Source organism: Glycine max, chromosome 3 (assembly GCF_000004515.6).
Source record: "Glycine max cultivar Williams 82 chromosome 3, Glycine_max_v4.0, whole genome shotgun sequence".
Lineage (NCBI taxonomy): Eukaryota > Viridiplantae > Streptophyta > Magnoliopsida > Fabales > Fabaceae > Glycine > Glycine max.
Window position 1 is genome coordinate 4,467,810 of NC_016090.4, and position 15,170 is coordinate 4,482,979.

General features: G+C 32.2%; 3 protein-coding genes across 8 annotated transcripts; 1 reads left to right on the forward strand and 2 right to left on the reverse strand.

Moving 5' to 3' along the window:
• Positions 1-906: 906 nt before the first annotated feature.
• Positions 907-4,823, reverse strand: LOC100791611 (pentatricopeptide repeat-containing protein). Of its 5 annotated transcripts, NM_001255183.2 has the most exons (5): positions 4,782-4,814; positions 3,070-3,270; positions 2,194-2,230; positions 1,597-2,091; positions 907-1,504 (listed from the first exon to the last, which is right to left on the reverse strand). In NM_001255183.2, the coding sequence occupies exons 2-5, from the start codon at positions 3,160-3,162 to the stop codon at positions 1,467-1,469; spliced, it is 663 nt and encodes a 220-aa protein (NP_001242112.2). In that variant the 5' UTR covers positions 3,163-3,270; positions 4,782-4,814; the 3' UTR covers positions 907-1,466. The 5 variants fall into 5 exon arrangements, with proteins under 5 accessions (NP_001242112.2, XP_040869734.1, XP_025983471.1 ...); XM_041013800.1 differs by having other exon boundaries at positions 937-1,504; positions 3,070-4,823; XM_026127686.2 differs by having other exon boundaries at positions 937-1,504; positions 1,597-2,230; positions 3,070-4,823.
• Positions 4,824-7,017: 2,194 nt separating this feature from the next.
• LOC102659735 (uncharacterized) lies at positions 7,018-11,531 on the forward strand. 2 transcript variants are annotated; one of them, XM_006576386.4, is made up of 6 exons: positions 7,018-7,231; positions 7,320-7,934; positions 9,151-9,291; positions 9,628-9,756; positions 10,289-10,792; positions 10,902-11,531. In XM_006576386.4, the coding sequence occupies exons 1-6, from the start codon at positions 7,169-7,171 to the stop codon at positions 11,160-11,162; spliced, it is 1,713 nt and encodes a 570-aa protein (XP_006576449.1). In that variant the 5' UTR covers positions 7,018-7,168; the 3' UTR covers positions 11,163-11,531. The 2 variants fall into 2 exon arrangements, with proteins under 2 accessions (XP_006576449.1, XP_006576448.1); XM_006576385.4 differs by having other exon boundaries at positions 7,027-7,231; positions 10,899-11,531.
• Positions 11,532-13,050: 1,519 nt separating this feature from the next.
• Positions 13,051-14,432, reverse strand: LOC100793733 (non-specific lipid-transfer protein 1). Its single transcript, XM_003522033.5, has 2 exons — positions 13,861-14,432; positions 13,051-13,349 (listed from the first exon to the last, which is right to left on the reverse strand). Exons 1-2 carry the CDS (start codon positions 14,241-14,243, stop codon positions 13,340-13,342), a joined length of 393 nt encoding a protein of 130 aa, XP_003522081.1. The 5' UTR covers positions 14,244-14,432; the 3' UTR covers positions 13,051-13,339.
• Positions 14,433-15,170: the final 738 nt, after the last annotated feature.

The window sequence follows — 15,170 nt, forward strand, 5'->3', positions numbered from 1 at the left end:
ACTACATGACTTGCTAATTGCTATACTACTAGTATAGTATAATAATCATATGATAAAATATTGTTAATCCAAGATATTTTTTTATGGTTCTAAGGTGTTACAATTTTTTTTGATGGTATAAAACTACTAAGAATTTTGGTTTGAAATTTTGAAGAAAAAAAACAAGAAAAATCAACAAACCAAAAAGAATGATATACCCAAATCAACAGCCCACAAAACCAAAATCCAAAGCACAAAATCAACAACTCATGGTAAACAAATTACTTGTTGTCCCCTCTTTCAGGGTGCCATCGTCGCCCTATGTCCGCACTCTGTGTATGGTGTTGCCTAGGAGCAAAAAGGTTTACGGAATCAGGATTGAAATAGAGGGGTTTAACATTGGTTTAGGAAGTGAGGTTGGGAATTGGGGTTCTAAAGGGTCCAAAGACTAGGGTTTAGAAAAGTTCGTAAGTTGCATGTCCTACTTTTTTCTCTTTTGTATTCTTGTTAATTTTGCTCCCATGAACCATTTTTTAGTAGTTTTACGCAGTCTGAAAATTTGTAGCACCTTAGAATCATCAAAAAAGATCTTTAAGCAGAAATATTTAACCACTATATTATGCTAGTGGTCAACATGGTAAATCACACAGCCTTCTCATCCTTTTTACCAAACTAAAAACAATAAAATTTACTCTTTTTACTAATGCCCTCGAGGCCTTATTTGTATATATATCCAAATTACCTTAATTTGCTTTCTGTCGTCTTTTCTTCAATCAGTGTTATACCAATTACTCCACATATACTATCATAATAGAGAAACATAAGAAGTAGATAGAATTATGTTTCAAATAATTTTGCAAATCTTTTTGAAAGATCAAGTATCGTTTATTAATATGACGATGCAAATACGATTTTAAAGACAAACTGTTTTAAATCTCTTATAAAAAAAAACTTTTATAAACGAAATCAAAAACTTTTAGATCAAGTATCGTTTCGAGTCAACTACATAGTGAATGCAGCACTGTTTTGCTAGCAATTCAGTAAAAGAGTATTCCAATTAACTACTTGCCTAGAATTTGAATGGAACTATGTATTAGTAGTTCCAAAATATATGGTTCCTTCGATAATGTTTCTTGAGATACTTCTGTATCAAAACACGGTAAGTCCATTTCCTCTGTGTCTTGAACTCAAAAAATGCTTCAGAACTCATTTGAAAGTCCCCTTTACCTAAGGCCTGATACACAAAAGGATCTGTTAATAATCGCGGAGAATCATCCAAGTTCATTTTGTTTAGAGCAAAGTCCAAGTTTCTTCCAAGCCTTCTATCCAAGTATGCATCAACTACACACCCAAAAGTCACTAGATCAGGCATGACCTTCTCATGTTCCATATGTTCAATGCTAAGGTGGAGGTCCCAGAACAAAGCCATCCTTGAGAAGGCCAGAGCACGAATATTAAAGGTCGTAATATCCGGACAGAACCCAGATTCAACCATTCTGACAAATTCTCGCTGCAAGCTTTTCATCTTGAAATTGGCAGCATAAGAAAGTAACATTAGGTTCCACAAAAGGTTTCCTACGTTTTTCCTATGTAGACCCACATCTCTTAGGAACTCACCCAATTCGTAGAATTTTCTCTCCTTTATATACGCAGAGGCCACAGCGCGAATCGCTCCCTTCTCTATCAGAAATCTAGATTTTTTAAGGCGGCCATACGCATTCTCCATCTCTTTCAAAGAACCAAAAATACTACAATACAAAAGGAAAGCATTAGCAGTTCTAGAACAGATATGGATACCTCTTGAAGCCATTTCCTTTGCCATATCTTCCATCAACTCAAGCTGTCCTTCTCTTCCAAAACAAGATATGGTCAACGAGTAAACATCGGGTAAAATACTGAAATTCCTCATATCTACATATCGTAGGGTATCGATCACCTCATCGAATTTCCCATGTTTTGCATAAGCATCAAATAATCTTGAAATGAATTGAACAGAAGGAACAAAAGAGCTATTTAGGAGCTGCTCCCATACAGTCTGTGCTTGAGGAAAAAAGCCATTCTCTGTGTAATGTAGCATCAAAACACACAAAGAGGTCTGTTTTGGCATGTAACCTTCAACATTCATATCATGAAAAACCCCATCAGATTGATGAATCATTCTTTTCCTACAAGAGTTTTGAACTAATGAAGAGCAATCTACACTGCTGTCCTTACCACCGATTACTCCTTTGTCATTCTGCCACCAGATTAGCTGTTCCAAGTGCATCCCCAAATACAAAAAAAAAAAAAATCATATAAAATTCACTAATCTTTGTAATAATTACCTTAATTAATTGGTTGATGGTGTAAAAAACCTTTATGCGAACCATATAACAAAACTAAACTCATAAAACATTACAAAAATTCAAATAATAGTTGGCATAAATAATTTTACAATATGGTCCCAAGTGAATAACATTCTCCTGGGCATGTATATCAGAGAACAACGGAAGTCATGATCAAATGTAAGACAAACAAATGGGCTTGTGCTAAATATGCATAACTAATCCTACCTTTGTCCCTATATATAATATCATTCCAACTAATTCACACCCTTTAAAAAAAAGTGGTTAGTTTAATTAATCATACTAAATTTAACAATAATTTATACTACTGCTCCAAAAGTATCCTTCATTTTAAAAATTATCATGTAAAAATGATTAATACACCAGACAATTAAAAAATGATCTTATAAAACAAAAAGCAATAATGTAAAAAGAATCTAACATATATAAGAACGGAAGAGGTAGTAGCATTTTTGGGTCAATTAATTTTTCTTAAATGCTTCTAATAAGGTGAAGATGATAATCATTTTTTCTGAAAAGAAAAAGTAATTCAATCAAGCACTGACTGTGGTTAATTAAAATAGTAAAACTCATGAGTATCTACCTAATACTCTAGAATTTTGGTAATTTATATGCCATCCTAGGTTAAAACCTCGTTCCCACTGTTATATACACAAAATAATAATAATAATAATAATAATAATAATTAAAACAAAATGATAATAACATTATCAAAGAAGTGGTCGAAAGATGAAAAATTGAAAACCTTGTTTTGTTGCTGAGGGGAACCACTGCTGCGAGAGTCCTTTAGCAGAGAAGGCATACGACAAGAGGGGAGTGATAGAGAATTGATTTCCATTGACACCGAGGATGTTCGAGGAGTCCAAGGAAGAAGAAACCCAAGATGTTTTTTTTTTCTTTTTCAGGAAACCTTGATTCTGTTATTGTTGTCCTCACCAACCAATAACTAGAAAGACGAAATAGACCGTTAAATGTTCTTCTTCTTCTTCACCCTTTCAGTTCAGTTCATGCAGTTCTGATACCGTTATCATTGGATTTGGAGATAAAAAATGAAGGCTAAATTAAGCCTTTCATCTCAATGGCTAACATCGATTTCAGTTTTTTAGGTGCACAAATGAAAGGCTTTGTTTTTTTAAGGTTCAATTTGATTTTTTGTTTTTAAAAAATTAGCATCTTATCTCTTTGAAGTTTTCTTTTTTCATCCTTGTTTCTAATATAAATTTGTTTTTAATTGAAATTGAAATGAGTAATAGTTAAAAATACATTTAGCACAATATAAATTATGTATCGTAAAATATAAAATACAATTAATATGTCAAAATAATGTCAAGAAAAATACACTTAAATTAGTGTAAATCATTCTTTCATTTTTTTTCCCTATTTTCATCTATTGTTTTTTAGAAGTTATAAATCTATTTCTGACCTATATGTACACAGTCGTGGTTCAATTTACGATTTATTTTTAAATGAATATTTTTTCAAAATTTATCTCATTTGATAAAAAAAATTTAAAAAATATTCCATTTTAGTAAATTTTTTTAGTAAATATTCCATTTTTAAATGAATATTCCATTTGATAAAGACTAAAGAGATGATTGTGAAGGATAACCGAAATACTTTACTTCTTATAAATTTATTCATGGCACATACAATGTCTCTTTATGTTTACTTCTAAAAAAATCTATATATAATTTTAACTTTTAACTTGTACAGCTTTTAACACATCCTATTTTATTTTTCATGTTTATTTTTTCATTACATTAATAATTATTTTTATCACATTTTTTCCTTCTCTTCGTATCCTCTTTTCTTCTTATGTGCATGTATACATACTATCTTAGGTGTACAACGATTATTTTCCACATAAGTGTGTATGATGATTTTTTTCCCATGGTTCTAGGACAAATCATAAAAACGCTAAATTATATTCTACGAGATTAATTTTGTTAAACTGTTAGTAAAAACTTTTAAGTAATTAGTTAATTCATTAGAAGTTATCCTAGATATTGTTACTTTTAAATTAATTATTATAAAATTAAGAATATTCAGTTATATATAATTCATGATTAGAAAACAGTTTAAAATATTCCAACTAAATCCATATTCTATTAATATTACTTTAATTACTTAATCCCAACTTTGATAAATTAAACATCTTTTATCCTTACATAAAAAAAATTCTTTTATCCTACGTTTGATTTTAGAAAGACAATGTGGAGATAATTCGTTATTTTAATGTTTTTCTTTCCTCCCAGATTCATATTTTATACCCGATTTGGAAATCAACAGAAACTAAAAAGAAAGATAATGGAAATGAAAATCGATTTAATCATGTTACAAACCCTAAACCATGCTCAAATCCTAATTCAAAGAAATCAAAGAAACTTAAGACAAGTTATAAAATTAGAAGCAGAATCTAACATTAAAATTTTCAAAAGCACAAAACAGATCTCTAACCTCGAAGGACTTAGGTGTTGAAGAATATAATCCAAAGGTTCAAATAGTAAGTAATGATAGGTATATATAGCGTGCTGATGGAGGCGTTGGAGATTGATCGGACGGATACAAATCAGTATCCGTGTGTTTTTGGCCGTTACAAATCGGACGGCACCTGATCTTCGAATTGTGTTTTCTAAATTTGAATAAACGGCTGAGATGCAATTTGGGACTGGAGACACGGATGGTGGAATCCAATTCATTTTCCTCTCCAAACAAAACCCAAATAACAACGGTGCGTTTTATTTGCATTTTTATTTCTTTTTTTTATTTTTTGAAAATTGTTTTTATTTTTAAAAAATTAGAATTTTGAAAAAATGTTTAGTTTGATTTCTTGTTTTTTGCTTTCAAGAGATAAAAACACTGAAAATATGTTTTCAAATGGAAATGTATTTTTAAATTTCCTTAAAATTACATTCTTTCCTATCATGTTTTCATTTTATATAAAATGAGGTTTCAAGTTTCAACTGAAAATAATGAAAACTAAATTTTATTATTTCCAGATTTTGATTTGTTTTAAAAAATATTTTCATCAAAAATGAAAACAGAAATTCAACCAAACACATTTCTATCATCATTTTTTATTTTTAATAAAAATGAAAATAAAAAATAACTAAATCAAACACCCCTTATAATCTTCATGCTTCGACCAAGATTACTTAAAAAATGGTTTAATATGAAACTCACAATCTCTTTTAGTGTCTCATATGACAAATTTGCAAGCTTAAGTTAAGATATACACTCAAAGATTTTTACAATTCCGATAAATAATTTTTAAACTTTATCAATTCTCTATCTCTTGTGTTGACATCTCATATATATAAAGGAGGCTTCAAAAACATCTATTATGAGTTATGTTTGAGTTTCTTTTGTTTATTTTTTTCTGTGGGCAAAAATGATTATTCGAACATTAAATATTTTTTACCAACTAGTCATATTAATAAGATAAGTAATTTGCATAATGAGTCTAACTTCAAACTAACGAGTCTCACTCCTATTTTTTTTATAGTTTGTAACAAATTTTACTAGTAACTAATAATAAAAAAAAAGTGTTAAAAGAAAAGTATTTAACTGTATTTTGATATCACTTTTATATCGATATATACTAGTATTTTAACCCATACAATGCATATAATAATTTTTTATTTTATATGACTAAAATTTATAAAGAATAAATATATTTGAATATATAAATTATATTGTCATTATTGAAAATAATCCAAATCCCGCGTTGACTAACAGTAATCTTACATTAAAATATATAAATGAGGGACAACCCTCGTTCCTTGATAAATAATTTATATTGTAGTAAATTTATTTTTAATTATTACTTATTTCAATTAAAAACAAATTTATATTAGAAATAAAGATAAAAAAGATAACTTAAAAGAGATAAGATGCTCATTTTTTTAAAAAAATAAAAAATCAAATTTAACCAAAAAAACAAAGTCTTTATGCATGAATATATAAATTATATTGTCATTAAAAATTATAATAATAAATATATTTCGACATATTAATTATGATTTATATCTTATGATAAATAATTTATATTGTGGTAAATTTATTTTTAACTATTACTTATTTCAATTAAAAACCAGTTTATATTGAAAATAAGGATAAAAAAGATAACTTAAAAGAGATAAGATGCTCATTTTATTTTAAAAAAAATAAAAAATCAAATTTAACCTAAAAAAACAGTCTTTATGCGTGCACCTAAACAACTGAAATAGATGTTATCCGCATGTAGTTTAAAAATTTATTTAATTAAAAAAAATGAAACTTAAAAACTGGATCAGATGATGAGACAATTTTTTTTATCCTAATTCTTTTTTAAAATTAAAATCATAATTTTCACTTTTAAAATAAAAATTTAAAAATTCATTCTTAAAAAATGTTTTAAAATTATGTTGTGTTTCAATTAGTAGTGCTATGCATTCAATTATTTCACACCAAATAATATCACATTATCAATAAATAGTGAAAAAAATCATTTTGTGAATTTAAAGTTTTATAAAGATTAAATTTTAAAAAATAAGATAAAATAAAATCATATTTGTAAAAGTAAAAATATATTGAAGCTAAGTAATTATAACAATATTGTCATTTTTAGTTTAAACATATAAAAACATTTGAGGTTAAATGGATAAATTATTTTTTTTTATATTTATTTTGGCGCCTTATCGAATTTTGAAGCTTCTCCTGAAAGCTTGCCACTGTCACTTAGTAGTTAGTAGCGTTCTGTTCGCTGGCTGCTATTCACATCTCTATGCATTCTTTATCAGTCTCATTCATTTCTTCTCAACACTTCTTCTCTCCGTCGCCGCCGCCGGAATATCCTTTCTCCGATGAGAAAATCCACCAGACTCTCCGCCATCGGTCTCTCAAAGCCTCCGGAAGGACCAGAACCGGTAAAGAAAAAAAACCAAAATTCCACTTTCAATTTCATTTGAATTTCAATATAGGTCTCAATTTCGCGCTTTTTTTTTATATTTTTAGCCGAAGCCTTTTAGCACTCGATTTTCGCTGCGGTCGTACGCGAAGCGCGTGCAGCTGCTCACACCGGAGCAGAGATCGGTGGTTTTGAGAACGGGCTTCGGGAACCTTCTCCTCGTTCCGAACCACACGCTGAACAAGGTGTTCCTCACGGAGCTCATGGACGCGTGGAGCTGCGAGCGCCGCGCGTTCGTGCTACGCTCCGGCGAAGAAATTCCGATGACTCTTCTCGACGCCGCTCTTATACTGGGCCTGCCGGTTGCCGGTAACCCCGTGAATCTCACCGAAGAGGAACCGTTCTCTGAATTGGAAGAATCTTACGGAGCAACGGAAACAAAAAGGAAGGTGGCGATGAGTTTTCTGGAAAATAGGTTAGATTCGATAGGGGAAGATGTGAGTGAGGATTTTGTGAGGAGCTTCTTGCTCTACACAATTGGGACGTTTCTCGCTTCGAACGATGGGAAGGTGGATTCGCGGTTCTTGCGGTTTCTTGAGGATTTGGATGAGGTTTCAGGGTTTGCTTGGGGAGGTGTTGTTGTTGATGATTTGTGTCAGTGGCTGGATAAGAGGAAAGAGAATAATGTGCAGTATGTTGGAGGTTGTCTTATTTTTCTCCAAGTAAGTTTGTTTCACCATATGTCATAGTTTGATGTGAAGAATATTAGCTGCAAGTAAATGTTGATACTACTTGATATATTTATCGACAAGCAAATTGACTTTTTTAAATTTGAAGCAATGTGTGTTTGAAAATGTTTTGAGAAGTAAGAAATCACTTATGGGATGTAGAAGCTATAACTACTAGCTTCTTAGTAAACATGAAAAATCACATTTGGGATGTAGAAGCTATTGTTGGGGAATACTCCAACAACTATAACTACTAGCTTCTTAGTTAACATGAAAAATCACGTTTGGGATGTAGAAACTATAACTACTAGCTTCTTAGTTCTTAGCAAATGTGAAAAATCTTATATGAGATGTGGAACTAAACATGCTACTAATAATCAAGGTTTAAGAAAAGATGGTCTGCAACCGTAATTGCAGCTACAATGTCAAAGGTTGGGGAGTTTGCACTTTCAGCCATATCTGTCACATTTGTACGTAATTTTTTGCAATATCAAGAATTGCACTGAAACTATAACCACAATTTAGAACCTTGCTAATATAAAGAGGGTTTTAAATAATGATTCGTCAATGTTGTTCTTTTGGTCATATATGTGAGATGTGTGGCTTTTTTTTTATATTTTTAATTTATTGAGTAAATTTATATTTTGCTCATCTATAAAGTTTGTGCTTATTTACAAATTTGACTTGTGTAAGAAGGAAGTGTAGTCCTCCAACTCCACATATTTAGTAATTTAGCATGTGTGTGGGTCTCCGGTAGAGGGGGGCTCAATATACATTCATGGAAGTAACTCCTTTGTTACTTTTCCATTGAATGTACTTTTGGGGGTTAGGGAACCAACTTCCAAACATAGCTTTAGTTAGTATCAATTTAACTGGATTATAGTTGAAGGTTAGTATGATCAATGTAAATAAATTCTCAAAGACTAAATTGATGTTGATTTGATTTATTTGTGTTTTTCTCTCTCTTTTGAGTCTTTTTTTCATATTTAGATTGATTATAAAAGTTATATGCATTGTCTTGTTTTGGAAGTAAAATGTATGTATGATGGGTCATGGATGCAATTTGTTTGTTGCCTAGAAGATCGTGAGTGTGCATTAGTTTTTGGATGGGTAAGATGTGTTGGAGGCAATGCTTGTAAAGTGTCATTTATAAATGCTTATTTGATAGAATATTTAAGTTTAATTTTGTATTTTTGTCAATGGCAAGCAGACATGGTCCTATGAACATTTTGATGTAGCAGCGCGACCACAAGTGCAAGATCATGATTTGACCTTTCCTCGTGTGTGTCGATGGGATAATACTAAACCTAAGCGGGGTACTTCATGGTTTAAAGACCTGGATGATGACCAGGTAACTTAGAAACTTGCTTACAAATCTGTTGAATGTTGAGTTTATAGTCACTACTAACTCATATAACATGGAAGGTGGAGAGAACATATGTCTGTCTTGACATTCTGCCATTTTATGCAATATTCAGTCCTTATTTGAGGATTGGATGATTGAAGTATCAAAGCATTTCTCTTCTCCAGTCTTTTTGGCTTTAGTATGAATCTGCAGATAATGAATTTGGTGTTTGAATTGATGACAGTTACCTTGGTTTTATTTGTCACGTTGAAGTCCTGATTGAAAAATGGAGGAAGGAAAAGTGGGTTATAATTCCTTTTGTCTATATCTATTTATGTGCAGGTGATTTGGAAACTCCAACCTACTTCTGGAGAGTTACAAATAGAGGTAATCAAAGAAGCACTGGAGTTGCTAGGTGGCAACAAAGAGCTTCAAAGTCCAGAAAGCAGTTCAACAAGCTCAACATCTAGTGTGAGTTATATATATATATATATATATTTCAATTTCTGGTGCATATAAGTTTGGATTGTGGTGCTTACAGTGGAATTTTCAAATGCAGAAAATGCTCACAATAAAAAATGATTTATTTGCATTAATTAATGATTCAAAATGTAACTTCAAAATTTTTGGGCCCCTTTGATTGAAGTTTTAACTGCAGGAGCCTGCAGTTTCTGCTTGAACTGCAGGTGATCCTGCTCCTAAAAGTTCATGGGAGGAGTAGCTCCATTATAAGGTTAGTGCATGCCACCAGCCACAGAAAACTTGAGACTTGAGAGTCAAGATGATCTTGTCTTTTGAGCCAAACCTTATTTGACACGATTTTAATGTTGGACTGTTGGTATTCAATTCAAGTCATCAATTCGAATGTATGAATTGATGGTTATCTTTAGTTTGAAGTTTAAATATTAATCAATTTTTTATAGTTGTATTTCTTCTATTACGATGCTCATGAAGGAATGTGGTTGTTTGTTCTCACTATTGATTGAGGATTGGACATTGGCAGGTTCCTGATGTAGATTCAGGGTTACAGCTTAGTATCAACAAAGAAGTACATGGAGTGGACGAGGATGATTTGGAGAATCAGGTAGTGGAGGACACTCCCACAAAGTCGAGCACTTGTGATGAAGAATATAGAGAGCAAATCAATCCTGAAAATCTGATAGTGTTGGACACTCCCCCAGATTTAACCATTTGTGACAAAGTAGGTAGGGGGCAAGGAATGAATCTTGAAAACCTGGCAGTGGTTGTTGAGGATACCCCTACAGCTACCAGTATTGCTGAGGAAGTAAGTGGAGATGAAGAGGTCAACAGTGAAAAACTCATAGTGGAGGATACTCCCCCGGATTCCATTTGTGACAAAGTATGTAGAGAGCAAGAAATGAATCTTGAAAACCTGGAAGTGCTAGTTGAGGATACCCCCACTGCTGACAAAGTAGGTGGAGATCAGGAGTTCAATGGTGAAAAACTCATAGTGGAGGATACTCCCCCTGTGCTGAGTTTTTATGATGTGAGATTTCATTCTACCTTAATCTTTTGGGTCTTGTCATAGATTATCGATCTTTACCTTTTCTTTTCCACATTAAGACATCATATATAAAATTAACTTTGATTAGCAGGATGATATAAGAAAGAAGAATGTCATGTTAGAAGTGAAAAACACTGAATTGAAGATGAAAATAGACCAAGTAATGGAGGAAAATGAACTTCTCCGTACACAGATTTTATCAAATACCCGATTTGAAGAGCAGAACGCTGAGTTGAAGAAAGAGCTGGACTTGTTGAGAGAAGAAAACAGAATTTTAAGACTGTCAATAAGTGATTTTGCAGATCGGATTGATAGACATGTTTTGGATTTCGAATCTAATGCAACTGAGTAAACATGCTATCCTTGAATTTCACCATAACTTAACTAGCTGCTTATAGAGCTAGGGCTGTGACACCCAAACAAGCCTTCAGACCTTGCTGCAGCCACAACATTGATCAACCCCAGTTCTTCCGCAAAGTATAGGATTGTGGGTAATCAAGTGTGTATATATATTGTTAAGGTAAACAAACATGATTCATTCTAAATTAGGTGTGGGTAGTATTAAGAGGTTTCTTTTTAAGTGAAACCATGATATTCATACCAGGGAAACAGAACTATTCATGTTCTTCTTTGTTGTATATTATGTAGCAGATAACACATCTACTTCTCCAAACACAAGATGTTGGAGTTCAAATGGTATATAGTTATCCTTTTCTTTTCATGAGCATTATGAGGCCTAACAACGAGCCACTGTAATCTTTGCTTAGTTCATTCTGTCTTTTTTATCAGTAAGTCCACAACTAGCCCTTGCAACTTTAGCGTACCTTGGTAATGACAGAGGCTATAGGCTTGGCTTGAACAGGAAGAAATCAGCAGTGGCATGCGGGGGTTGAAGGTGTCCTGGTTTGATGAATGTAATTCAATAGCCGTTGGTATCTTTGTTGTGGCGGGGCACATCTTCTTGGTGTGGTGTTTTTCATGGCTGGGCAGAGGCTTCTGTTTCATGGCTGTGCATGAAGGGTTTGAAAGGGATTTTTCTGTGTTTTGGTGTAGGGACATACTGTCATAGTCGCTCTGTTTGTGTTTATGGTTTCGGTGGTTCAATTCTACGGTTTGTTTGAAGTGTATGTATTTGTTTGTTAAGGATTTATTTCGTTGTTTTTGGTGAGGATCAGGTGAAGTTTGTGAAGGTTGCGTCTGAAAGGAATTTGTATTGTGGATGTGTTGAGATGGGTAGGAAAGGTCGGTTGATAAACGATATTGGTATTAGTCATATACTGATAAACGATACTCGCTTCCAATTTGAATATAAGAAAAAAACTATTGAAAGTTGGTTAATAATAATTAATTGTATCAATATTAATTAAAAAATAAGGTTTTTTTTTTCTTTCTAAAGTGTCATTTATTGAAATTTGATATAAAAAATGGAGTTATTAAAATTAAAATCCCTATTAAATGAATGGTATTTTAGTGATAGACTCGTTAAATGAAATAAATTTAGTTGGGATTTGTTTATAATTAAAGTCAAGATTTTTTTTTTGGCTTATATTCAAATTTGGAAGGAGTAATTTTTTTGAGCAAGGCTATGATGAATGATAAGCGTGGTTTTGGTTTTCAAATAAGAACTAGCTAGTAACGGTGATACATTGAAAAATAGAAAAAAAAATGATATATTGAGAAATAGAATTAATTATATATATTTTGATATTTTGGCACGAATGAGTATATTCGAAAACGAAAAGTAATATAATTAATTATTAAACTACGTTTAAGAGTCAAAATTGATTGAGATCAGAGATTCTCGATGCCGTGTGTTATGCGTTTTGCCAAAGGTGATCAGAGCCATTGATTTTCCCTCTCATTTTACATCCCCATGTCACAATCAATTTGGAGACCACACACACATAAAACTGATGAGAAAGTCCTTAATACAATTTTGCAGTTGGTCTAGTTTCAAGTCGAACCAATTAATTTGACCAACCACTTGAACCTAATTCTCAAATTCATGCTGATGATAGTAAGGTGAGCTTATTATGATTTAAAAACTTATCTGAATTAGCTAAGATGAGTACTCCCCAAATTTTGATCCAAAGTTTTTCATTAAATATTAATTATGTCGATAGTTTTGAAACCTCACTTTCCCTATAATAGCACTTTAAGTCAAGGAACAAAAAAATAGACGTATCACTCACAAGGTACGATAATTAATAAATCATGTGTAATAAGGCTCTGAAATTGTATTTCCCAAATTGCTCATATCATTAAATAAGTGACAACTACAGCTTACACAACCATATGTTTCTTCCCATAACTTCATATGATCTTATACTAAAGCCTACATATTAAGCATGCTACACAAGCAGCACCATGACCTCAGTTACACACTATATAATATATATATATATAACCACAGACATAATACAAGAGCACTAGTACAAGAGCCTTAAAAAAGCAATTTCTAGCCAGTCCCTTGTCGTGTCACGTGGCCTCTTATTCTAACACTGCTAACATAAACATCATGCACCAACCTCACTGCACCCTGCATCAGAAAAATAAAAGACTCATCACACACATTGAAAAGATGCAAATCAAAAAATAATTGGTTATATTGATTATTCACTTATTGTCTTTATAGTTGCTTCATTTTAAATTTTAATCTTATACCTGAAAACCATCAATTTAGTCCCTACATGAAAAAATTGTAAACTTTAGTTTAATTTCTAAACTTACATAAGAGTTAAGTTTTGATTCTTTTTAATACCACAAAACTTTCTGATGGTGTGTAAAACTGATATAAAAACTTTCTGACAGCTTTTTTTTCCTGTTATAAAAACTTTCTGACAATGATAATCTGTCACAAAAAACTGTATAGAAACAAACATTAGTACCTGAAAAAACTTAAAACTGAACAAGATTTAATAGAAAATAAAACTTAAAATATAAAAGTTAAGTTTTGGTTCCTGATGTTAACCCCAGAAAAAAAAACCACGATAGTTTAAGCAAAATACTAATTTGAGCATATACTATAATTATAACATTATAACAAGTACCTGGTGCAGTCTGTGTCGGGGCTGATCTGGTAGGGAATGTTAACCCCACAGTTCTTGGGAAGGTTAGCAGCAAGGTTGAGATTGAAGTGAGAGTAGGTGAAGCCACTGTTCCTAACAGCGTTCTTGATGCAGTTGCAAACAGCTTGGCGATCTGGTTTGGTCTGAGCCATGCCATAGAGGTTCCTGATCCCATTGCAGCACTGTGCAGGAACCGTGGCTCCACCATATAGCACATAGGAGATGCATGGGGTCAGGTTACTCACAACTTGGCCACATGACACTTCCCCTTGTGCCATTGGAATAATGGTTGCACCAAGAGCCAGCAGGCACAGAAGGGCCATCAAGAAAACCCTAGTTTGCAAACTAGCCATGACAAAAACCATAGTTGGTAGTACTGATTGTGTGTTGTGGGTTTTTTTCTTTCTTCTAGGGTTAGGGTTCGGGTTTGAAGGTGTGATGTGTTTTGAGAAACTACTATGTGGTGGGTTTAGGGTTGGGCTTATATATTGGGAGAAGGCTATGGGACTATGTGTCTATGGGGTGCAGTGCAGGCAGAAGGGGCATGTGGGTGGTGCTTATTTGGGTAGTTGAGATGAATTCAGTGTAATAATGGATTGTGGTTGGGTAAGTTAAATGCTATAATTACTATACTCTGAGGCAAGAAGTGAAGGGTAACCATAACCATGTGTCTAGATTTCAAAGGAAGTTGTAGTAATTCATTGAAGCAACATTGATATTTATGTGTACTGAACTGGAATATATATATATATATATATATATATATATATATATATATATATATATATATATATCAGTGTTACGTGTCAAGAAGTAAATCACTTTACTCATTTTCCATGCAGCCCCGGGTTTATCTATCTTCCAGACTCCAGATTCTGATGAACAACAACCTTCCATCCATTTTATCTTCCCAAAAATAATTTTTCTTCCTTTTCTTTTCTTTCTATAACTCTCTTTTCATCCATTTCATCTGCCCAAAACTGAAGTGCAGGAGTAGATGAAATGGATAGAGATTCTATAAAAATATTTATTTTCTCTTTTAACTTAAAAAAGAAACTCAGTAAAAAATGGAGATCGAGTTAGGAGACATAAAAAAAGAGAAAGTGTAGAGACAAAAGAAAGAGTGGGAACAGAGTGAGGGAAAAAAATCTATCCTCTAACTTCACTTCATCTAGTTTCTTTTTAAAATTAATTATTTTTTTTCTTTTATATATAAAGATTATTCTGATTAATTTTTTTTAGAGTTTTCAAGATAACGTATTTAATCCAACCTCTTTTCAAAGAAAGAAAAA